At 44.8% G+C, this 25,907-nt stretch overlaps 1 protein-coding gene across 15 annotated transcripts in view; it reads right to left on the bottom strand.

Annotated features, from left to right (window-relative positions):
• Positions 1-744: 744 nt before the first annotated feature.
• Positions 745-25,907, bottom strand: part of nfixb (nuclear factor I/Xb) — a 148,872-nt gene continuing 123,709 nt past the window's right edge. For 9 of the 15 annotated variants that reach the window (XM_076032397.1, XM_076032392.1, XM_076032394.1 and 6 more), the window contains 5 exons: positions 19,499-19,627; positions 15,252-15,427; positions 12,611-12,758; positions 10,903-10,994; positions 745-7,491 (listed from right to left, as the gene is read on the bottom strand). In XM_076032397.1, coding sequence (XP_075888512.1) covers positions 7,477-7,491; positions 10,903-10,994; positions 12,611-12,758; positions 15,252-15,427; positions 19,499-19,627 — 560 coding nt within the window. In that variant the 3' untranslated portion in view covers positions 745-7,476. The remainder of the gene's footprint in view (positions 7,492-10,902; positions 10,995-12,610; positions 12,759-15,251; positions 15,428-19,498; positions 19,628-25,907) is intronic. The other 6 variants (XM_076032401.1, XM_076032404.1, XM_076032402.1 and 3 more) reach the window with 2 other exon arrangements.

The raw sequence follows: 25,907 nt of genomic DNA, 5'->3' as shown, positions 1-25,907 counted from the left end.
TTAAATTTATACGTTGTGTCTTTGCCAGTACATGCTGCTAATTTCAGCTGACTTCCCAGGATCCCATGATGCTTTGCGCAGCACGCAAAGCATCCTGGGATACAGAAGGACACAAAGGATAGTAGCGGTGTATCCTTGGAATCGGCTAAAAGTAGGGTGCATTTGGAGCGTCCTTTGGACTTTTGGGAATTGGGACAAGCCTTCGCGCAGTGCTATGACACAACTTCCTTTCAAACGCATGCTTTGAAGGATGCAGACCCTGAATTGAGACAGCCTGTGTTTTGCAGACAGGAAGGCTGTGACTTTGTCTGGATAATGTATTTCAACATTCGCATAAATTTTTAACCCCTTTTGTTTTTTGCAATTTTTTTAAAAATTATTTTTGCTGAATAGAATGTTTTCTCTGTTTGTGAGAGTAACAATTGGCTGCAGTCAAACATGGAGGCTTCGCTGTCGCTGCCGTCTTCTGCAGCCACTCCTACCCCCAGTCCACCAGCTTTCCCTCTCTCCTCACCTGACACCATTTGTTTCCTTTGACTGTGTCTCTAAGTTCACCTTCAGAACAGAAAGAAGCTGCCAAAAGTTTGATGACATATCAACATGAGCATTAACGAATATCGGCTTTGTCGATATTGCCCCTGTAGATGCTTGGTATCGGACTGAAATCCAGAATATGCTGTCAGGTCGTCACTACAAACAAATACGAGACAGTAATGGGCAATAAACACAACAGACGAGCGGGGATACAGTCAAGAACATCCTTTTTTTATTCAATCAAGGGCTTGCTCTTTTCAAACTGTTGTTTTTTTTAATCATTATTATGGAAAAGAAACTGTAATTAACACATGCATTTCACCATGGGCTCTGGGAGGGAGGGGCACGTCTGAGGAGAGGGCACGGTTCAGAGTAGGGGTGGGGGTGGACGAGCATTGGTGGAGGGAGGGGTGAGGGGCGTGGCAGGAGTGAACTGAATGATTGGGCGGGAGGCTGGGCTCCTTGGTTCACCTCCGTTATGGCTTCTCACTAGTGGGGCCTCAACCTTAATACTGCTGCTGGCTTCTGCTACTGATCCCCCCCCCTCCCCCCATTGGTTTTGCAGGAGAGCCATCTGTTAAAAGCTCGAATTTGCTGGTGTTTCTCTGTTTGTCCTCACCAACATCGTCTGGTGTCGTGCAGCTTTTCATCACTTTTGGTCGCTATTACGATTTGTAAACCGGAAATCTGGATTGTGTGGGAAAAACCTGCCTGCTTTTAAGGTGCTTCTAGCCATTTAACCCCCCCCCCCCCCATCCTCACTTGACTTTTATATATATATATGTATATATATATATATACATATATATATATATATGAAGTAGCCAGTCTCGTTCACTAACCGCTAAAAGGTGCGCTACCGCAGCATTCTGTCCTGTCTGTGCCGCGCAGTAACAACGAAAAAGATAAAGAATAAGAAGAGCGAATCCAATTCCCACCATTTACACCGAGTCAAAACAGAAAAGTGAGGGTTAGAAACGCCCGTTTCAAACGCCCCTGCTGCTCGTCTTTCTCCCCTTATAGGGCCCAGAAAAGGCATCCGTTAGTGCTCGTCTCAGTCCACCAGGGGGAGTGGGAGAATGATTTGTCACTGACACGTCCGTTTGCCTGGACTCCCCGGCCTGTCCTCAGCACCGCCCAGAGCCCCGTGGTGTAACTTGTTCACTTACATTAGCTGTTGAATGGAGAAAGCTGAAAAGATGGGTAATGGTAATACAATGTGAAGCGTACAGACAAGAATAACATGTGAGCTAACTGCATTCTGCTCAAACAGACAGGAAAAAAACAAAAAAAGAAAAAAAGAAAAAAGAAAAAAACAAAAAAAAAATTTGATGTACTTTTTTTAATTTTTTTTTAACCCCGCCGTTCTGAGAAAAAAAAGGAAGAAGGGAAGAAGGGAGGGGTTACGCGGCTACAGACTACTTCCAGTGTCCAAGATAGACAGAAGACGAAAATACAGAGGAAGAGAAAGAAGCAAGACATCATTTTTTTGGGGGGGGAGGGGGCTTTTTTTTTTTTTTTTTTTCTCAAAACGCTTTTTTTTAATTATTATTATTCAACAATGAAAAGAGAAACTAAACCACACCATTTTCCTTTAGTACTATGTATACTGCTTTAAAAAGCTCAAAGAAGAAGGAGGAGAAGAGGAAGAAGAGAAAGATACAGAAGTATGAAGGAGGGGAACCTTTTTTTTTTTTTCCTTTTGCAATGGGCACTCAAGGATTTACAAGATGGAGTCTGTGAACAAAAGGCACTTTTTAAGGGACGACCTTTAAGATGCTCTGAGTCTAAAACACTACGTCACCAAACAAATATTTATAGTCATTTACAGTGGGAGGTGGGGGGGGTGGGGGCTGGGTCAAGTTTACGGGGGTGGGGGGGGGGCGTTCACTCGAAAAGGTGGATTCCCTCCTTTTTTTCCTTCCTGCGATGCAAATTTTTCTTTTTTTTCACCATCCTGACGTTTCAGTTCATTTCAGCTCTTTCTTTTTTCTTCTTAAAAAACAAAAAACAAAACAAAAAACAAAAAACAAAAACAGGACATAGGACCACCAGGACTGAAACTGAAATGACAAACTGAAAGAAACGAAAATGAAAACAAGAGTTGTTACATGGTTTTCCTATGACGGTTTCTCTGATATGGAGTAAAGGTTGGGGAGGGGGGTGGGGGGTGGTAGGGGTTGCTGGGGGAGGGGAATGCCTTTTGTCACTACAAGCTTTTTTTGTACGATGACCCCCCTCCCCCCGGTAAATACAAAAAAAGAGAAATAGAATAATGCATGTTCTCCTAAATTTTTTTTTTTTTTGCTTTTTTATGATAACGCTTAATTTTGCTTATTATTATTATTTATGTATAATAAAGATCGACTGTACTTTATTCTTTATGAAAGCACCAGTTTCCATAGTGATATATATATGTGTTTTGCAAAGTTGTTCCGTAAAAAGCCCCTCCTCCTCCCACATTCGGAAAAACAAATGGTTAGAAGTTTTGTTTTTTCTTTTTCTTCTTAAAAATAATAAAAAATTGATATAAGGAAAACAAAATGTAACACGGAAAACAAGAAAAAATTATAAACAGTTTCCCCAAATGTACTTACAAAGACTGGGATTTTTTCTCTCTCTTTCTTTCATTCTTTCTTTCTTTCTTTCTTAAATCGCCGCCCTCGTATTTAGAGTCCCGGAGCGAGTGGACTTGAAAGATTTTGCAAAAAAAAAAACAAAACAAACAAAACAAATTGGGAGGGTCTTCCCTCGCTTTTTCTCGCGACTCGCCCTCAAACAATCGCTAACAAAACGAACAAACAAACACAATTCCTCTACCAAGGCATTGCACATGGCTCAATCGACAAACATCATTTAGGTTTTCAAGAACAATACTTCCCATCAAAGAAAAAATGAACAAAAAGGAAAAAAAGGAAAACAAGACAAGACAAAAAAAACTGAAAAACACCTCATCTGTTATCTTAAAATCCTCGACTACATCATCATCATCATCATCATCATCATCACTGTGTCTACTGCTGCCTGCCATGGACTCTGTATGGTTCAACACAGAGTGGGTTTAGAGCTCCAATCAGCTGTTTTTTTTTCTTTTGGAAATGCATCATCATCATCATCATCATTATTATCATCATCATCATCATCATCATCTTCCTCCTGCTGCTGCTATGACCGGTGTGATGTTCCACCGCCTCGCTTCAAAAAATAACTAGACTGCCACAGAGCTTATCTTGCAAAATTTTTAAAAAAAAGAAAAAAAAAATTATATATCTATAAATATATATGTGTGTAAGTGTATATATAAAGACGCTTTATGCCGTCATCTAAGTGAGCCGTCGCTGATTTCTCCTGACATAGATAGCTTTTTTTTTCTTTTTACCCACCGTTCACCATAGCTTATGTGAGGAAAAAAGAAAAAAAAAAGAAGAGAGAAAAAGAACCTGAATTCCATGTTTGACAAATTGCATAATGGGAATACAGAGGCACTTTCATAGATTAGGAAGGAAGGGAAAAAACAAAGAAAAGAAAAATCACCTTCAAGCCGTCGTCTGGGCGCAGCTCAGCTCTCTAACAAGCTGTCGAGATGGTTTTTGTCAGTCGGGATTTTGTTGTCGTTTTCTTTTTTTTTTTTAATTTCTCTTCGACTGACCGTGTGGCGTTTTTCCCTGCAGTGAAGAATGTGGCCGAGGCAGTCCAGTTATTTTGTGAGGTTGGGATGGGAGCAATCGATATTTGATTTGTAATATATGTATATATATATATATTTATATATATATATATATATCTTTCCCAGATTGGAAACTACTTGGGTCACTGATTGGGCTGATGATTTAAATAAGAAACAATAACACAAAAACAAAAAAAGAAACAAAAAAAAAAAAACCAAAAAAAAAACGCATCTAAATTTTTTTTCCAATACGATTAAAAGCAAAAACAAAAGGCCTCCTCAGACTGTCTTACTTTAAGACTTCCCTTTGAATTCATTTTGGGCCTGGCTGTGGTCTGTGCGTGCGTGAGTGTTTGTTTTTGCGCTCAATTTTTCTTTTATTTTTACCCGATATTTCAATCGTTCTCGTGCCTGCAAGAAAAGCAGTGAGTTGAGCAAAACTAAATTCTCCAAATCGGCTGGTGTGATTGTGATTTTTCATTTTGTTTTTAGTGCAGATTTGATCATGGAGGGGCTCATCAGCCCAGTCAGCCTAGCAGGGAGGACTGTGTGTACATGGGTGATCCCTCCAAACTTCTAAAGCCTGAGGCCCTCTCGTCTTCATCGTCTTCTCCTTCTCTCCTTAGCAAACCAGATATGTCACATATTGTTTTTTTTTCTTTCATTTCTTTTTATTTTTTTTGCTCCGCAGTGTGGCTCCCCTCTGCTCTTGGAGCAGCGGCCCGTCTGGGAGTGTAAACAACAGGGTAAACTCTGAGGAGAGGCAGAGAGAGGAAGGAGAGTCTCGCTCTCTCTCTCTGGCTCCCGTCTTCAGCAACCTTCCCTCGCTGGCTCCGCCCCCTTCCCTCGCCCAGCTGTAACCCGGCTCACCGAGTGCACGCCGCTTCGCCCCAATTGATTTGTGTGTGTGTGTGTGTGTGTGTGTGTGTGTGTGTGTGTTTTTTCACGTTCAGGCCTCAGCGGGCCTGCGATTGTCGCATCGTCACAAAGATATTTGTGACACAAAAAAAAAAGAGAGAAAAAGCTCATCCGCTCTTGAGCCCTGAAACTTAATGAATGAATGGATGACGAGTCGTTTAGCTCAATGCAAAGTCCAAGGAGGCCTGGCTCTACTCAGGCAAGCAAAATAAATGTATAATTAATGAATTAATTTAACAGATGATCCCAGTTTTGAAACTGGGGAACCAAGAAAAATCAAGACTGTTAACTGTAGAAAAAAAATGCTCTTTGTGCATCATCAAATTTCATTAAAATTGTTTTTTTTTTTTTTTTTTTTTTGGGGTGGGGTGGGGGCGGTGGGGGCTTGTTACTGCACTGTGACTACCGTTATCGAGTTGCTTTTAGGAGGTATTTTTGATCCTCTGTGTGTCTCATGCTTAGAGAAGAGCCGACAGTCAAGCTGCCTCGTTGATCGAGCTTGAGATTTCAAGGTCGCAGCATCCATCTTAAAAAGCTACGGTCTTAAAAGTGTTTTCAGCTGTTTTAACATAGCTTGTAGACCACCCCAACACCACTTCCACCTCCTCCTTACAGAGACCTGGATGGTTTAATCATTTCTTTTGGTATTTATACTGAGCTAGGCTTTAACGCTCTTCTGACGCAGCTGCTTATTTGAGGGGCGGCCACCGGAGGGCGACAATTCTTCTTGTTTCAATCCTGGGCAAAATTTGCAAAATGTCAATTTGTTGTAAGTTTGTTTGTTGGTTTGTGTGTGCGTTTTTGGCATGCACTGTTTGATCCTGGTCAGCCAAGCCACCCTGTCTTACACCACTTCAACCATCCAACTTGTCATCATTTTGTTTTTTTCTATAAGGTGCTGTCATTCAAATACAAAACAATTATAAAAAAAGAAAGAAAAAAGGAATTGATTCAAATAAGAGAAACACACGAGATAAAAAAAAAAAATAAAAAAATAAAAATCATTCATCTAGACTACAAGAGGGCAAAGGTCAGGGGCGGGGCGGGGTGGGGGTGGGGGACCCATAGCTGCTTTGCTGTAGAAACTGTCAGTGATGACGCACTCACAAAAATCCTTTCAGTGTACTTTCTGTGCTGATGGAGATCTCATTGTTTTCTTTTTTAAAAAATAAGGTTCACTGGGCTTATAGTGACGATCGAAACAAAAAAAAAATTGCACAAAAAAAATGTTGACGCAACACCACCACGATTAAAGTACAATATTCAAAGCGTGTTTTCAATTGGCCACTGACGTACCGTCACGCGAGGCGACTCTCAGTTTTCGCACTGCAGGGAAGGTAGAGAATGAGCGGAGGCCAACGAGTTGTGAACTATGGGGGGTCGGGGGAGGGGTCGAGGACAGGCAAAGGTTTTCCTAGCACCTTTGTGGTTGTGTGTGTTTTTTTTTCTTTTTTTTTCTTTTTTTTATTTCTTCTTCTTTTTAAAACTCCCGACGGGGGCCAGTGCGGGTCTCGCGCCGCCGTCGGCTGCCTCGCAGGCAACGCAAAAAGAAAATAGTGCACATCGTTTTAACGATTAGTGTTAATTGATTCAGCTTCTAGTGCAACTCTCAGGATCAAGATATGTTTTGGCATTGGACTCTCTAAGTTTGGAGCAGTGTAAAAAAAAAAAAAGGGGGAAAAAAGAGAAGGGGTGGGGGTCTGGGTCGGGGTGGGGTGGGGGTTAGAGTCAATGGTTGGTCTTTCCGAGGGAAAGGGACGCTGGCTGCTTCCACTGGGAATCAAATAGTGTCTTTTTTTTTTTATCTCTTCCATCTCTCTCTCTCTCTCTCTTCTTTCTTTCTTTTCACCCCCACCGTCCTCTTTGCATTGCTGCCGTGCTGTGCTGGTTCCTCGGACGAGACGCCCTGCTGCCGTTTGTCCCCCTCCACCTGTGCGCTTTGCCATGGCGTCCTCTCAGTCTGTCCGTTCATCGTTTCCACCTGTCGTCCACGCGGGTCCTACTCCCCTTCCTCCTCCTCCTCTTCCTCCCTCTGACTGGGTTCAATGTGTCCAGAGTTCCTCTTTAAAGTAAAAATGTTACAAAAAAAAAAAAACGAAAAAAAAGAAAAAGCACAACGCTGCTGCGATTGCCTGCACTGCCAGGGGTGGGTGTTGTCGTCGTCAGGTGGAGGAGGGGCGGGGGTGGAGGGGATGGGCGGGGGGAGGGGTCGGTGGGCTGGTTGGAGGACCGTCGCTCTCCTGCTGCGGGTGGTTTCTCTGTTTGTTTGCTTGCTTGCTTGCTCGTTTTTCCTTTTTTTCTCTTTATTTCCAATTGCAAAGAAAGAATTCTAGTTGCTGGTTTGCGCACAGATCTTGTCAGAGGAACCAAGACTGCAATGCAAGAGAAAACGAAAGTTCACGTCAGTGTCAACGTCGATTACGTACGGAAAAAACAAACTTTTCAACGAGGAAGGCAGGAAAATAAACCCGCAGTTTTAAGATGTTTATATAAAGTTTGACAGTTTTTGTGTTTGTTCAGCTCAGAGGGATTGAAATAATATTGATGACGACGTCCTGGGTTTGGAAATAGACTCTGGTTAACCCTTCTCAGGGTGAGGGGCCATATATGGTCATTCCCAGAGGCTTGTTAGTACACATAATAACATAATGATAATGGGCTGCTTTCTTGCTGCGGGTTACAATGAGGAGGTTTAAGTCACTTTGCGTCTCGGTTCTGTGTGGTGACCTGCTGCAGCTGTTTTCTCACTGAGTCACTGGACTGCTGGACTAGTGAGAAGGTCCACACTCCTAAAGCCATCATGTCAAAAAGGGAATAAATGTTCAGAATTTTTTTATTTTATATGAACATTTCTCACATAGACACACACTGCGTGTAGCGTGTAGCTGGAGCTGCATGTGAGACTAGTTGAAAACCTGAAAGCCCCATGGTGTTGGCCAGCGGGATGGTCGGGCAAATGTGGGAAAAGTGCTGTTGAAAATGCAAAATAGACGAGAAGTTCCTTCATTTTCACAAGAACTTACGAGGGAAACTGAACTGAAGTGAACTTTTTGACTCCCAAATGACTTTCTTTGACAACACTAGCGGGCCTGGTCAAACAATAGCCTGTTACGCAGCCTGTTAAGCTTTTTAATTCATCCCGCTGAACTTGAAGAAATGATATTTATTGTAAGAAAGTAATAAAATAGCCAGTCATTAATGCTTTTCCCCCCAGTTTTTTCAGTTGTTTCAATAAAGAGCTGAATACCATGGGGCTTCAAAGACATACAGTATTTAACACTTATGTACATTTTTTAATTGACGTTAAAGCACGTTTTCCACATATCTCATTATATATTTCTTCCTCCTATGAGGTGGGTCACCAAAACACTCCATCCATCTGCTGCTGCTCTGCCACCCTCTGTCAAATCTTTGAACCCATGGTGGCCGCACCAGGCCAAAAGTTTGCCCACCCTGGGTCTCGACTCCTAAAAATTTGAAATTGCCAAACGCAGACGATGAATAAAAAAGCTAAAACTAAAGGCCGGCTGAGCGACGAGCATCATCACAAACTGCTGGAGGGTCCCACGCTTCTTAAACACAGCGGAGCCAACGAGCGTCGCTAACGCTGCCCCGCTTCCTGGAAGCCATCGTGGCTCCTCTCCTCCGGAGGTTTTTGGCCGAGCAGCTACTGGCTCCTGTCGGCCGAGCGGCGGCGGGAGGGCGGCAGCCTGGCAACTCCTCGGGCCCCCGCACCGTCTTCACGTCGGGTTTTTTTTCCCCCCTCTCTTTCCTCAGCGTGAGCCGAGGGGGCAGAAGTGGGTCAACCGGCGCCGTTTGTTGGCCCCAGAGCCGGGGCAGCGTGCGGCCGAGGGCGCCAACATTCTACAAGTCGAGCCTTGGAAACTAGTGGGAGCCTCCGGGGGGAAGCAGCCCTTTGTCTTGTTTGACTCCCGACAGGTCGCATGAATAACCCCCTTCTGCCTCCTTGCACTCCTCCTCGGCTCCCCTGGGCACCGTCCCAGCGGGCCGTGGGGCATTGTGACTTCGCCCCCCCCCCACCAACCCCCTGCCCCCACTTCTTAGTGACTCTTCCTCTCTCTCCCCTGTATTCCACACACACAATCCATCTATCTCCTGCGAACACTCCCACTAAATCCTTGGCAGCAGACAGTGACCACCCTCTTTTCTTTCCTGTCCCCCCACCAGGACAACCTCTTCTCAAATTGGAGATCAACTGGCCATGACATCATGTCTGGTTGCCGCTGGTAACCAGACGGCCGGGACGTGACTTCGAGGAGGTTTGCTACTTTCCCTCCATCGTTCTTCCATCTTTCCAGCCCGCTTGCTATCTCGACCTCCTCTTTCATTTCCCTCCATGGTTGCAGTGTCTCACATTGGCCACTAGAGGGCGCGCAGAGCCCTGTTTGTCGATGGTCCCTCGGCCTGGGCGCCAAACATATACACACACTTCATTTGCAATGTAATTTGCAGGTCATTGATTTTTTTTTTTTAATGTAATTTTGTTGCGCTAATGCAAACAAACAACGTGACGGCTACGAAAAAAGAATCAAGTCTTAACTGTGGAGAACCAAAGAGCTCTTAGTCAGTAAGTATATAAATACCCATGGCTTTATTTGTCTGCTTTTACTTTTTAAACATGATACTCCCATCTACACAGAACCTGGCCCATGCAAAATCAGTTTTTCCAGTTTGTTTTTTTCCCTGTGCTGGAACCTGACAGCCTTTAGAGTCCTGACTTCAATGGCCCCTGACACGTTTGAAGTCAAATCAAATTCCTTGACACTGAATCAGCCCCCGCTACTCTCTCACGGCTGAACGGGAGAGAGATCCATGTGGCGGCGGTGGAAAATCTGAATCTGTGGCCACGGTCGTTTGGAAACGGCTCTGCAATCAAAAAGCGGATCTGGCGTTTGGCCCCCGCAAACCTTTTGGACCACGGAGAGTCCGGAGTTGAGTAACATGCCAGTTTACAAAAGGAAGAAGTAAAAATTCGAGAGTCATGGCTGATTGGTTACAAAAAAATGTTTCCGATAGGTGACAGGGGGCAGAAACCTTTAGATGTAAAACGTAAAGACGAAAGTGAGAAACAAGGAAAGTGGATAAAGAGTTAAAAGACAGAGCAAAGTTGCAGAGCGGGGTTAGGAAAAGGTGGAATGGAAAAGAGGAGAGAGGGCAGAGAAACAAGGGAGGGGATAAAGCCGAGCAGTTTCAGATGGCTTCCATGTGTGGCGGAGCTGAGCCGAGCCGAGCCGAGCCGAACTGAGCTGAGCTGGCTCCAGGTGGGTGTGGTTTGACACTAATGACTCAAGTTCTGCACTAATGGAGGAGGCATATGAATGAGGCTCAGAGTGGTGGCAGGAAACCAAGGAGGCAAAGCGGTAAACAGGGATGTATACGGCGGAGACGAGAGGAAAACAAAAAGAGGAGGTGGCGGCGGCTGCAGACTTGGGCGAAAGCTCGGGCGAGAAAAGGGTGAAAAGAAAGGGAGTGAATGGAAAAGTTTTGCATGAAAGACACCCTGCTGCCCTATCAACGGTTGACAACACGAGGTAAACAGCAAACAGAGGCGGACCAGTGTGCTGTGACGTGATGCGAGGAGAAAGGCGAAGGGAAAACCGAGGCGCAGTTTTTCAGGGAGCGCAGAGAAAACTCTGGCACGTCGGGAGCAAGAAGTTTCCAGACCTACGGCCCCGTAACCCAAGTAAGAGCAAACTCCTCCCCCGCCCTCCCATCTTGCTTCCCACAAAAACATCCAAGACAGTCGTCTCCCAGACACCTACCTGTGTCTGCTGCGGGATGTTCAGAAAGTTGTTGTCCCGTGATCCGATGCCGACAAACCTGTTGGGAGCTGTGGAGCCTGGCGTGGAGTATGCTGGAGGAGAAGAACAAAGGGGAGACGTCAGGGCTTGCACGGAGGAGACGGCGGGAGCCACCTAAAGCCGAGTCCCAGTGTGTGGAACACACACGCGGAGACACTGGTTTCGGTCCTGCATTCTCTCTCGGTTACCTTGGGGTTGGCGCAAGGACTGAAAGCACCGTCCCAGGGCGGTTGGCGAAACTTGAAAAATGAAAATCCGCCTATCACCTAGTTACTAAATCTGGCTAATGTTCAAGATTTTGGTACTCTCAGAGTATACTTCCTCAGAAGCACTTTTTTGTTTTCAAAAATTGTCCAGACAAGATACCAGGAGGGACTATTGGATGGGGTATTTTTACATGTCCCTTTGGGTTCACTGAGCTAAATTAACTGTGAGCTTGCAATGGACGCAAGAGTTGTGTGCTTGTGCCTCGAAAAATGCCAAGATATTCCTTTGATATATAATAGGACGCGGTGCACTTAATGAAAGCAGAAAGTGGTGCTATATCTCATCAAGGTCATAAAAACTCAGCGGACCGGTCTGCCAAAATTTGGCATGCAAACTTAAGATCTCCCCGAGTGATTAAATCCTGTTGATAAGCTCCGTTGGAAGAATCCCGAAGAATTTAAGGACTAGTCGGGGACAGTTAAAACCCGCTGGCATCAAAGCCTCTGACAAATTTAGGGCAGTTTTAAGTACACGGCGGACTACGGCATTTGAATCTCACGGAGGATTCAGTGTGCGGAGTCTTGTGCACATGTGAGTCCAGCAGTGTGGGGAAGAACAGGAAGAAAGAGAGACAGGAAGGAGAGAATTTGGAGGTTTATGGACATAAACAGTTTACATCCATGTGTTCCTATGAGAGGGGATAACATACATAAGACATAAAAGACTTTGAGACGCCGACTGGGGTTAGAATGCAAACACCATATCTGAAGGAAAGCTAAAAAAAGAAAGAAGAAATAAATAAAATAAAATAAAGGAAAATTAAGTGCTCCATCCAGTGCCCCTCCTATCACAGCTAATAGAGACAAATGCACTATTAGAAGAGCCCAACCTCATCAGCTCACCATGAAAATAAACCCTATTCAGAGAAAAACCTGAAAATAAGATCAACCAGTGGCCCGAAAAAGGCATATGTAGGAGTCCGTATAGTTCACTGCCCTAAATTTGTGGTATGAAAGAGTCAGTCAGGACCATGTGTACAACCGAGAGCTGCACAGGACATGGGGGCCTTGAAGGAAAGGATGTGGTTGGTGAGGCCGCTTCCACACCTGACCGCACAAAAGAGGCTTTACCACGCGAAGCCAAACAAACCAAAAAGGGCCAGAAACACAACCCTGGTGCACTCCGAAGGAACTCCAAACTACTCCTCAACCAGATGACCTGGAACCTTCTCTGCCGAGCTCCACAGGGAACGCTCTGCTTCATTCGGCAGCCCTCCGAGGGGGGTTTTGGGGAGGGGAGATGTCCCATTAACAGGAGCGATGGCGCGGCCTTGGAGGACGAATGGCGGGGGTCTTTTCACTGGACAGGGCGGGGATTCTCAGATTGCTGCTCTTTGTTTCGTTTCGTTTTTTTCTCTTGGTGCGTTTTTTTTTTCCGAACGGTCTCTGCGGGGGTCACTTACACGGAGATGTGGGCGAGGAGAGTCCGCCGTCAGGGGGCGTGCTGTTGGGTTTAGAGTCGGGCATAGGGAGGGGCACTGGGCGGGCCACTGGGGGAGGTGGAGGCAGCAAGAAGGAGCCTGGCATTTTGCTCTGGCCGCTCCCGTTTGGCTGCAGACAACACAAATAGGGTCAAGGAGGGCGACATGCGACAATCCGCAGACAGGAATGAATGGGACGCAGCGCTTGGAGGCTGGGTCCCCGAAAAATATCCACGACGGAGGAGGAGGAGGGGAGGGCAATGGTGGAAGGAGGTGGGTGGGGAACAACAACCAAAGGGATGATGTATGTGGACAGGGTCTTTTATGGAGGAGTGGGGAAAAAAAATCATAACCACCACAGGATTTGATAGGAGTGGGAGTTTGAAGTCTGAGGCGAGAGGTTCCCCAGGGGTGGTCCCATGTGGGTGGAGGAAGTGTGGAGGAGAGAAGTGAGCACATTACTGGTTGAGTTCGGCCAAGAGGATGGCAAGAAATCAAAACCATGGGAGAATACTCGTCTACACAGGCACAACACCACCAACGATACCAGCACCAAACAACCAACTCCAACTAAAAAATCGGAACAGCTAAAGATGAGAACAGAAAGACGATGACACCAACACAGGACGTGTATGCTTTGACTGAATCACTCTTGTGCGGATGGTTGTAAACCTCTGAGGGGTTGGGTGGAGCAAATAAATAAAGAAGTAAAGATCAAATCAAAAGGGAGGGGTCAGGGTCAGGGGAACATCAAGTTCTGAAACAGCAAAGTGACAGGGACAAGACAGCACAAAGGTTTGGAGACCAACTGTACAACAATGTGGCTTGTGTTCACGTGTGTTGTCAGTATGGGTGTCTGAATGGTTGTGTACTGGATGCATAATGTGTCTTTCACTGTTTGGCATTCATTGATGATGGCAATTTCACATGGTGACGTGATGCATTGTAGATATATGTAAAAATGTGTTCAGAACAAGTGTCATTTTTCTCAGTTTTTCTGTTTAGCTTAAAATAAGTTGGTTCCTCAAAGATAGCAATTGTTATCATGTATTTTTTGCGCAAACTTACAAATATAACTTCAAAATGTAGTTTTGAGCTAGTGTAGAGTGATATTTTTGATTTGTTATCTAATCATCTCAGTTTCAAATATTTTTTCATTTGTCAGAAGTTGTTTATATTCAAGTGATAATTGGAAAAAAGAGACATGAATCAGAAGACATAGGTATGGTATAAACACATTTGTATTATTATGAACTGTTCAGCTATGAAAACCACTAAGCCCCCAAGGTCACGTGACTCATCCCAGGCCTATTCATTTTATTTAGTTATCATTTAATAAAGGTAGAATGGGTGTTTTAAAGCTGCTTGTATTTTAACCTATTCTGCATATGTTTACATGTTTTTACTATTGCAATTTCTTTTATTTGGAGTTCACTGATACTTATGACCACCAATCAGTTTAATACACCATTACTATTGAATCTCATAATACAAAATACTGTTGTGGTGTGTGGCACTTCCATTGACTGTATGAAAAGATGGACAGAGCTACCAGTTTCAAAGAGGAGGCAAACAAGCATCCATCCAACACATACCTGCATTCTATCGTTTGGCCAGCAGGAACCGCCAAAGTTGGTTGCAAAAAGACTAAAAATGACTGACTGTCAATGATCACAAACTGGTTTTAGACTGGATTTGGTCTGAAGGACTTGTTAAAAAAAATTGGCAAATTGGCCTTATTACCCATTTTGGCCTATTTGGTTTTGAGTAGAATGGCCAAAAAGCTGTGGGCACGGTTAAAGTTTACCAACCAAATGTAGTTGCCTTACAGGCGGTGGCTGGGCCACACGCTGCACTCATGCTCCAATCATTGCTCACCTCCGGTACCACCCACACATCCAAATGTGGAATTCCTGGCTTCAAAAAGCACCGGAAGCTAGAGATGTCACTGTGACCATGAAAAAGAGGTCGTATTGACTGAATGTTTTCTGTCACTGACAGGTTTTTTTTATTTTATTTTTTTAAAATGTTGACTGAAAGATCTGAAGGCCATCTGTCATTTTGACAGATTGCAATTCACACCCCTGACCACTTGGTGGTAACTAAAGTGGCGCTGGTAATACCAGTTTCCGGTATGGCAGCAGAGCACAGATTCAACCCCCACAACCACGTAAAAACCAGGCATGAGAAGTTGTCTGTCAGTGGGTAAAAGTCATATTTCGCTGTGTTCGTATGTAGCTACTGAGGCCACAGTCAGCTGATTTTGTCACTATTACGATAAAAAAAGTTACGATATTCATAACAGTACGGTTACTTGTACGGTTTGGTTTTCTGTTCAGCTAACTTTGGACTGAATATTAATTAAAAATGAATGACAATGAAATGCTATTGATTATATCCTTCTTGTCATTTAAGAAATTAAAGTGACTGGTAGAAATAGATTGTGATGCCATGAAACCAATCTCTCAGCTTCCGAACGAGTATTTTTTGCAAACCAATGGGTGACGTTGTGACGTCTGCGTCCATCTTTACGTACAGCCAGTGTGTGCGCCACTACATTTCCCGGGCGGATGTCACATTGGTCGCGAACACTTCCTTCTTCTCTCCCGCCAACGAGCCTTACCTGTCCGGCGGCCGGCCCCGAGCCATCAGCGCAGACAAACTGCACAAATTCCTTAAGAGGGTCCTGTCCAGGGTGGTGGTGGTATCGGATGGTTGGGTGGGTGAAGTACGGGCCAGACTGCTGGATGATGGAGGGAGACGGGAAGTGCAGGGCCGAAGCGGACGCACGGGGACTCCCTGCCAACAGAGACACGGTTGGTATCAGAGCGGCGGCGGCGAGCCGGGGGCAGACGAGAGAGGGCGAGAGGAAAGACACGAAGCCCAACACATTCTTACAAACAGGAACAAGATGTAGCAGGCGATTAGGGAAAAAAAAAAACAGATAAAGTCGTAATCCCATGTTGAAAATGCCGAACATGAGAGAAAAGTTGTTTTTCCCAAGAAAAGCTGATTTGAAGTGTAAAAGAGGCCAAGCGTCAAAGTAGCTCCGGCGGATGTACACGCGGCTTTATGGGGAGATTTTCAATGCGGTGCGTTCAAATCGCAGGGCCCTGCTTGCGGCCTCGCCGACGACTCGGACACGGACAAAAATTGAGACACGTTGCGGTGCGGAAACAGCACGCACCTGTACGTATGGAATAACAAAAGGCAAGCGTTCATCATGTTCATCATTTGCAATTTAGACCCATTTGGCTCGTGGGAAAAAAAAAAGAAGCGAGAGAAAAGCACAATGGGATCAGCTAGCGCCGCCTTAAATTAGCCCGCTTGTCTGCGTGTGCTGTTTTGAGAGTGTGATTCACTGGCACTGATACAACTGGCATCCGTGGATGCTGGCGAGTTTTTTTTTTTTTTTTTTTTCCCTCCTCCTGTGACAAGATAAATGTGTTTGTGTAGGAGAACTAATCTGGAAATTTAATCTTCTATTAATGGGGTTGTGCGGCCTCTTAAGAACAAAAAAAGGGGAACAAACACACCAATATTTTCGCTGTTCATCAGAATCAAGAAGTTGAGGGAGTCAGCTGAACTTTTACCCAACACTGCCGGACATACATGCGAGGTGTGAGATCGGAGAGCAGTTGGCCGACCCGTCCAGCCCAAACATAAAGGGGCTCTCTGTCAGACCTGCGTCCATCACTAAATCTCCTTGATTTGTATTAGAAGCCTGTTCTCTCCTCCGAATTGTGCCAGTCTGACACCCCACCCTTGTCCCATCCAGGCCCCCCAGCTGCCAGCGCTAAGCTGCCAAAACACTTTCGGTGCTTGTATCTTATACATTGTGTGTGTGCGCCTATGCCTGCATTGCCTGCCTGTGTGTGTGTGTGTGTGTGTGTGTACTCCACGAGAGTGCCAAACCCGCTGCATTACCAGCAGACACTGGCCTATTCCTCTGAGCCCAGCAACACCTTGCACCCATGCCAGGCTGCCTGCTCCCCAGTGGAGCTGTCTCCCTTCTATTAGTCCCCCCGCTAATCCCATTAGAGACTGGGTGCAGGCCAAACACTCTGGGGGTATGAAGGGGCGGGTAATGGAGGAGATGGGCGGGGGGGTCGAGGGAGGGGTCGTGACGGTGAATCCAAAACACCCCGACTCTCTGGAGTAGCGGCTCCCAGCTGTTTTCAGGCCGATGAACCCAGCCACCCCTATTGTCACTGGCACCCAGTGTCATTACTAATCTTTTGACGTGATTTCAATCATGGTGTTTGCTAAATTCATTGTTACTATAAATTAAATTAATATAACATGGCGCTTTACAGCCATTTAGTTGATTGTTAAGTGATATTGTAGTACAGTTTAGAGTGGCGTTTCTCAACTGGTGGGTTGCGACCTAAAAGCCGACCAAAAGTGCACCAGTGGAGAACCACTGCTTTAGAGAGATTCGACGAGTGGTTGGCAACTGGTGGTCGGTGGGCCAGGAGTGGCCAGCAGGCTTTATTGGCTCGTTTTGAAAGTAGAATGTGTTAAACAAACAAACAAAAAAAAAAACAAAACACTGCGTTCCCACCGATCAAAATGCACAAGTCGTGGTCTGCACTCCTTGTTTGGTAAAATGAACGGACGCATATCCATCACGATCACACAGGCACGCACGCACACGGACGCACAAACAAAGTTCTACAGTGCAATTCAGTCCTGTAAGCCTATGGGAGGCGAAATGCACTAAACGTCTTCTTACTTCGGTGCACACGTAACAGTGAGGACAGCACAGCTGCAAACTGGACAATGATGAGATTTACATCTGGGAGCTAATTGATTATTTTTTTGGGCTATCTAATTATTTGATCGAGTCACCGTATGTGGTCATGTGGTCTGACCATGTACAGTAACAGAAAGTCCGAAGCACAGCTAATCTACAGTCACGCTTACACAAGTATGCTTATCATTTGTAGACGTTTTTTCTTTCGAAAAATTCTGAAATTCCACCATAATGTAATAGAAGGTGATCTGTTGGGAAGTGTTCAGTGACATCTGTTTTTTTTTTTTTTTTTTAAAGCATAATTTCCGGTAATTGTGCTATGGCAGAGAAAAAAACCCCAAAAAAACAAACAAAAAAACAACCAAAGGCAAAATTTTGTTGCCGACCCTTTGATCAGACTGTGCTTCTTTGCAGCCCTCTGTCAAGGTTTCCACACACACCGTGAGCAGCAAATGTTTAGCCGTGCACCTGTGAATATTTATTCACAGATGTGAGTACCACATGGCGCCGTGGTTTGGACTGTCACTGGCCTTTAACTCGAGTGTCAACATGGATTTCCTTCGCAAACCGCCCGACTGAGACTGTTGCACATATCAGCACTGTGGTTACTCTGCCTTTGCCCCAGTGTCCCTGGGATTAGCTCTGTTCCGCAACGACTCGGAAAACAGAATGGAGACATCACAAGTCTTAAAACCCGAGTTTACTATACCGGTTGCGAAGTGCAAGAACTCCTGGAGGAGGAGAGAAAAAAAAATAACAGTAAGCAGGCGTCTTTTACTGCAAGGGTTTGATGACAAATATTTTGAGGCAAATGCTGGAGGATGGAACCTTCTACATGTGAGAGCAGCGTGACACGGAGCATAGAGGAGCCTTATTTTCTGCCCTTTTTGTGACTCGTGACACGTGCCCAACCGCACCGAGAGGTATTTGAGTTTAATTTCCGAGAAGGAGAGGAAGTCACCGAGCTAAAAGCAAATTTGAACATAAGAAACGGAAAGACCCAAGGCCGGATCAGCCGGCCTGGGAGACCCAGGGGCGAAATAATTTGCTACGGTCCCCCTCCTTCTATGAAATGTGGTCAACATCACAACTGAGGAGCATGCTGCTGCTGTCTGCTGTTGCATTTTCCTAGGGCATTTTCTTAAAAAATGTGTCGAAATCACAACTAAATATTCAGTTAGTGAAGCGGCATCCCCCAAAATAGCTGAAAGAAAAGAGAATTCTGTGTAATCTGAACTCAAACATGCCTAAACGTGTAAAATTTAATGATTCATTTTCTAAAATAAAATCTTCATTATATCTATTAATGTAAATATGTCCTCATGGTTTCAGGATTTTGTTATTTTAATATATATTTAAAAAAAAAAAAAAAAAAATCGACCTTTCATAAAAAACAAATTGGTTGCAAGTAGGAAATGAGCAACATTTTATGTGAAAAATATTATCTTCTTGTGATGTTACAGAGCACAAAACATCACTGAATAATAAAGCAGAATTTCATATACTTTAAATCTTCATCAATCTTGCGGATCAGAGGTGAAGGCGACGTCGTTCGGACCAAACACAAACACAGCAAACTCGCGGCAAACAGACAAAGACGGGACAGACGAGACGGAAGCACCACCCCGTGTCTCCTTCTCTCTCTGCGAGAAGAAGACAAAAAGAAAAAAGAAAGACGTACAGCCATGAACACCATCCACCAGACACAGATCACCCCCCCCCCCCCACCCCCAAATAACAAAAAAACAATCCAAAAAAAAGATGTGACGAGACCCAGAGACCCCCTCCAGAAACTCCATCACCAGCTTGGCTCTGCACCCGACAATTTCAAGAGGAGGCAACAGGAAGTGCCAGTGTCCGCTGCCAGTCACTGCGACCCACCGAAAGACAAAGAGCTCCCAACTCAGTTCCGGGAGAGGAGGAGGGGTGGGGGGTGGGGGGGTGGGTGGAGGGTTGGGGTGGGGTGGGTTCCTGTAGAAGTGGGGTTGGGGGATTGGGTTCGGTTGGGTAGCAGGAGGATGTTGAGGTGGGAGGAAGGAAGGGGAGGTGGTGGTGGTGGTGGTGGTGGTGGTGGTGGGACAGTCAGGGGTTATTGGGAGCTGGGTTGGTCTCACCTGGTCTCACTCCCGCCAGCATTGGCAGTGGGTGGTGGGTGAACGCCATGCGGGGGGACCTCGTCTGGGAGGACAGGGCGCTGAAATCGAATTTCCCCGGCTTCTTAAGAGAACTAGGCGACGAGAGTCCTGGCAAGAAGGGGATCAACAGAATGGCAGAACAAAGACGATGTTTTAATCAAACATGGCTGCTGCTTTTTTTTCCGATTTAAAAAAACAAAACAAAACGAAACAAAAAAAAACGAGGACTGCTAAAGAAAAAAAGACACTACCGTTCAAAAGTTCGGGGTCACTGACTCATTTCTGCATTGAACTCCTATTCTAACCAGTTTCACGATCATTTCTGCGATCATTATGAGCGTACGAAAATCAGTCAAGATGTGCTGAACAAGTGTTGGAAACATTTTGGTGTTTAATGAAAACCAATTTCCAATGTCTCATTAAAAGTGACTGACACGCTGTGATCACGCTAACAGTAGGCTAGTTTAAAGAGCCCAAAATATAAACCATGATGTTTTGTTGACTCTTTTATGGTTTAACACACACAACTATTGCGTACTTTTTAAAGCAATTTTAAAGCATTCGACTTCTGTAACGATGGCTGCGTGCTGCACACCTGATATTCATTTTCTAAAACCACATTCAATTCAATTCAGACTGATTTTCCTGCGCTAGCAATGTTCTGAGAGCATTCCACTAGATTATTTCGTGAAGCTGCTTAATAATGGAGTTCAATGCAAAAACCAGTCAGTGACCCCAAAGCTTTGAACAGTTGTGTATGTATAAAAAATGTACGCAGAGAAAAGTAAACTTATCACTCTTTATTTGACTGAAGATCTAATGGTTATGGCTGAAATCAATGGACTGATCGGCTGATTCATTCATTGATTCGTTGATTGGCTTTACATACAAGATGGGTCGTCACAATCTCTTGGCCGCTACGGCAATTTTTTTTTCTTCTGTCTGTGCCTACAGTCGTACCCATTGGACCGAGAGGAGGAGGAGGCGGGGCCGGGGGCGGGGGCAGAAGAGGGGTCTGGTGAGAGGCCATGTTTTGAAGCGGGGGTTGGGTTGAGGAAGGTGCGGGGGTCAGAGTTGGAGGAGGACAGGGGGGAAGCTTCGAGGGTCTGGAGGAAGGAGGGGGAGGTGAGGGGGATAGAAAGGCTAGGGTGCTAGTGTCAGGAGAGAGGAGAACTGGGAAATGCAACAGGGGATGGTGGGGTGGTGGTGAGGGTGGTGGTATGGGGCGGGGGGGGAGTTCGGCTACTGTCCGCACTGAACGACAGCAGTGAGAGCAACCGCTACAACGGCCAATCCCAGTCAGTGTCCCGAGATCACGGGACATTCAGAGCTTTGGCGTGGAGGACACAGAGGACGGACCACAGAGAGACGACAAAAGACTTTTTCTTTTCCGTGCATCGGATATGATACATTCTCACTTCAGCCAGCGGGGGGCGCCAACGGCTCCAGCCCCTGCCCTGAGCGGAGGCAAAAGTAGCCCTCGAACTCAACTTATATCCACCAGCGCTTCCTGTCAGCGGCCTCACGCAGCTGCCAAGGAAATACGATCCGGTCACCAAGGTCACTGCTACGGTGGGAATTTTTTTTTGTGCAACATTGAAGCGGCGATAGAACTGAGACATGACAGCGAGACCGACACCAGCCGCTCACAGTGGAAGATTTTACCATGACAGAAAGGCAGTGTCCTACAGTGACCCCAAAACTAGGCTGACCATGTTTCCATTATCCATAAACCAGGATACTTGGCACAGCAATGAAATACTCAACGTTTACTCAAAGATTTCAATATATTTAAATGTCAATTGTGTAATATTTGGCTTGATTTATAATTTTTATATTGGTAAAAACTCAACATGCCCATAAATCCATTAATTAACATGTATACACGCAGTACAATAAAATCACAATTTGGTTTTCCGTCCCTTAGAACGGTTCTCATATATATATATATATATATGTATAAGAGTAAACATGAAGCAATCAGGATCTTGCTCCCATCCCAGTTAGATGCCATCTTGCACCACAATATTTCCAAGGAAGCCCGGTGTGGACATTCCAGCTACCTGACAGTACATTCCGTATTTAGAGTGGCTACTCGAGTCTTCAAATAACCAACCAAGAAGAAGGTGGATGAGGTATCCAGGTTTGGGTGCGTAGGCCATTGCAGCTCACAGGCAAGCTAAGGAGGGGGAAGGAGAGAGAGCAAACTAAGTGGTAACCACTTGATGTCATTATTTCTTCTTCTTCAAAATCTCCAAATATTACACACTTAACCTTATACCAAATAATTGTATCACTTTAAAGGCCCAAGACAGGGAAAACAGGATGTTAAGCCACCTTATCCAAAACTAAATAACCTTCATGGCACAAACGGCTCCCAGAATGCAATTGCCATCTAGGGAAGTAGCGATGCATTCATTCATCAGCGTTAACTTCATATAGCTACGACGGACCGTATCAAAACTTCCATCAATCAGTCCTCTGATGTACCTCCCGTGTGCATATCTCGTAGGTTATTATTTTTTGAAAGGAACTGGCTTAAGATGGTAGGTGTTTCATGAAGACGTGCTTTCTGAAGTTTAACACGCACACTTCTGAGGCCGAGTGGCGAACACTGGGCCACGTGCCAGCAAACACACGGATGGCGGGGAGGGAGGGAGCAGTCGGAAAGATGGAAGGAGTTCAGCTTCAGAGGAGTAGCGAAAAGAGGCATGTCGACGCGCACAGATAAACATATCAAAGAGCACCTCCTCTGTCTGAAAACTCGGGAGGGACACTCGCGTTATGTTATGTACTCCTCGCTTTGGTAAAAAAAAAAAAAAAGAAGCGGGCAAACTAAGTAGAGGCCGGGCTCACCAGCGTGACCATTAGAAACGTGGCCAAGAAAGTGTGAGAGGCGGCAGGGAGAGGAGAGGTGCTCCTCGCCGATCAAGGCCTCTCGCCGCGGTCGCAGAGGGAATTTATTTTGATGTATGGTAATCCAGAGGCACAATTTAGACTTTCAGGGGTTTGAGGAGCGCTGCCAAATGGTGCGTTTGACTTCTGCTTGCAACCGCAATTATGAATATATGCTGGAATAAAAACTCCGGAACGGAACAATCCATCAACCCGAAAATAATGAGCACAGAGAAGCATGGAAAGTACATCAGCATGGACACAGTCCACTTTTTTCTCTCTCTCTCAACCGCCCCCCCCCACCCGGAACGTTTCAGATGCCATTTACTCCTCTTTTTTTGTTGTTGTTTTGTTTGAGAAAATATGGTGATAAACAACTCTGGCAAGCGACGGCCCCATATACTCCTAAACTTCACAATATTCACGCATATAAAAGCAAATGCACTCGAATAAAGCTGTGGGTAATTTCAACACGGCCCAGAGAGATGTGGAAATAGATTTTATGAGCTGAGCATATAAACTCTTAACGGAGTAGCTTTCTGAAAAGGTTTTTTTTTTTTTTTTATCACAATTTACCCACAATGCTCACGGGCATCATGGGCACAGCTGTGCCTGTGTGGGCATTGATAAGTATATATACATATATATATAAAAAAAAAGGTGGGCACTGGCACTTATGTTCAGCGAGGCACATCGCGTGACATATGTAGGTGGCAGGAGAGGATACAATATGTAGGGTGAGATAAATTTTGTTTACGGGTAAAATAATAATTAAATGAAAAAAAAGGCATATATTATGGAAAAAAAGAAGAAAAGAAATCAAAGGTTTTCTCCCACAGCCACCAAGGAGCGAGAGCGGAAAGGCACTGGGCGCTTTTCATCACCGCAACGCTGTCATTTATTATGTTTTATTTGCTGTCCAATCCAAAGGTGATGTCAGTTCCAAGTATGTACGGCGATGGAAAAAAAATAGAAACGTTTATGGACGCCTCGGGCATTTGTGATGAACGGTATCGCGCTGAGAAAAACAGTCTCCAAGCTGAGTTTAGATCAGTGCAGTCGCCGCCGTTTAGCCAACCCGCTGCACGTGCACTGTTGGGTCTGGCAGAATCAGAGCTGGCTCTTTCAGCGAGTCACAACGCATCCAAAGTACCAGAGTACAAGAAGAACAAGAATGTAGGTTTCTTACTTTGTCTTTTTTACAATAAACAACAAAATAATTCCTATTTGTTTGTGTGCCTTGGTTGCAGGGAAACCCTTTGAAACACACAAAATAATGTAATTCTGAAATATATATAGGTATGTATATATAAATATATACATGTATACATATATATATATATATATACATATATATATATATATATATACACATATATATTTATATTTATATATACATACATATATATACATATTTATATATCCTCCTATGTGGATCTCGAATACAGGCTCTCATAACAAATTTTATGCACTCCATGCAGCAGTGAACCCTGCCACCAGGGCAGTGTGAGTGAGGCCAGGGGGGGGACGTTTATGTGCACTCTAACTGAAAGTCGCTGGAAAATCTGCCTACGCTGTACTCTGAGACTCAGACTCCGAGGGAGCGGAGCGCTCGACACTAAAAGTTTGAAGAAAAAAAAGAAAGAGCGTAAAAACATTTTTTTAGCCGCCGTCAGCACAATCCAATGGGCTTGTTTTCCATCTGGCGCTGACTTTTTAACTTTCCCATAGTGCGCTTGGAACGTTACAACCAGCTTAACTTATTGCATTGGGAGTACACATGGTGCAGTGCAACGTTTTAGGGAACTGCTGCTGGTGGGACCACGTGAAGACCCCGTCGGCGTGCGCCTTACTGCCTGGCGCTCGCTCACACAGCTCTCGGCTGTCTCGCCGTTCCACTGTTAAGCGGCAAACCCGAGGACTGTCTCACAGAGATTATTCTGTTTCTCGCAGAGTTTGCTGTCGTTGTATTTTTTTCTTTTTGCCTCAAGTGGGAGTAAAAATCACTACTTATGTGCCATTTAAAATTTAAAAGTCTTTGTCTGTTTAAAAAAAAACAAAATCTGAATCTGAATCTAAACCAACTAATTTGTTGTTTTAGCTGCAGGAAGAAAAAACAAAAAACAATCAAAACCAATTAGGTAATAAATATGTAAAAGGTTAAACAACATCCCAGTGCTGCAACTGATATTTTTGGACGTAGCTCAACGGGCCCCACCCTTCTTCGAACGCATAGGCCGCAACTTTACTGCTGAGGACAAGACTGTGCTTGCCATTTCAAGGTTAATGTGTAATATTTGGATATTTCTAAGAAGAAACAGCGACATCAAGTGGTTAGATTTTAGATTGCAGAGTCTTTCACACTCTCTCACTCTCCTGATCTTGCCTGTGAACTACAGTGGCCTAAACACCCTCATCCACCTTTTTCTTTGATGGTTTATTTGAGGACTCCGGCGTTGACCCTATTTATGAAACGCGCTGTCAGGCATCTGGATTGTCCGCACTAGGCTTCCTTAGAAATGTGGCAGTGCAAGATGGCAGCTAACTCGGAGCGAGACCCTTGTTCAATGTGTATTCTGATAAGATAACAGTTCTAAGGGTAGGAAAACCAAGTGACTTTTATTGTATTGCGAGTATACACTTTCATTAATGTATTTGTGGGCAGTATATTAAGCTTTCACCAGCATGAATATCATAAATCAAGCCAAATATTACACACTGGATCTTGAAATTGTCGAGGCATATCTGACAATTTATCCTTGTCGGCCGCAGATAACCTACGTGGGAACGGACTCCTCATCCCGTGAGGCAGCCAGGATCCATCGGCTTAATTAAGATGACGAAAAGTGAATTTCACGAACTTGTGACTTTCTTGTACTGACTCACTGTCACTCTTCTCCTCCGGTGTTGATTTTGGCCTATACAGGCAGCTCCATCCTCCCCAAACGACTCTAATGAATTGTTTTTGTGTGTGTGTGTGTGTGTGTGTGTGTGTGTGTCTGCTCGTCTCCCATCACAGAGCCACAGTCCGACTGTGTCACGCTGACACGAGAGGCCTGACGCACATCCAGTGACTGATGGCCAAACGCAAATGACCGCAAAGCGAAACGCGAAACCGTGTTTGCCAACGGCCGAAATATCAAAAATATGTGAATTTATCTGTGTTTTTTTTTGGTGATTACGGTCAGGAGGACGGAGAGAGACGGCAGGAGGCGTCCAGTGTAGATCAGCTGAGCGATAATCTTTCTGGAATATTTACTGCCCGACAGCCAGTCTGCACTCCTGTTTTCAGATAAAATAAAACACACGGAGGAACATATTTACTTTCCTCGCTTTATCAGCTCGGACACCACTTGATCCCGGGAAGAAAAAAAAAAAAGTTATATTTTCTTTAGGTTTGAACATTTCAGGCATTTGAAAGTCATGCACAAAACACGCTTCTGGCGCTTTTATCCCCCCCCCCCCCACACACACAAAATTGATGGCGCTGTGC

The sequence above is a fragment of the Nelusetta ayraudi genome, unplaced genomic scaffold (genome assembly GCF_046127955.1).
Source record: "Nelusetta ayraudi isolate G7.1 ecotype Tasmania unplaced genomic scaffold, CSIRO-AGI_Nayr_v1 ptg000034l, whole genome shotgun sequence".
Lineage (NCBI taxonomy): Eukaryota > Metazoa > Chordata > Actinopteri > Tetraodontiformes > Monacanthidae > Nelusetta > Nelusetta ayraudi.
Note: the sequence above shows the minus strand (reverse complement) of the source record. Positions and strands in the feature narration are given on the sequence as shown.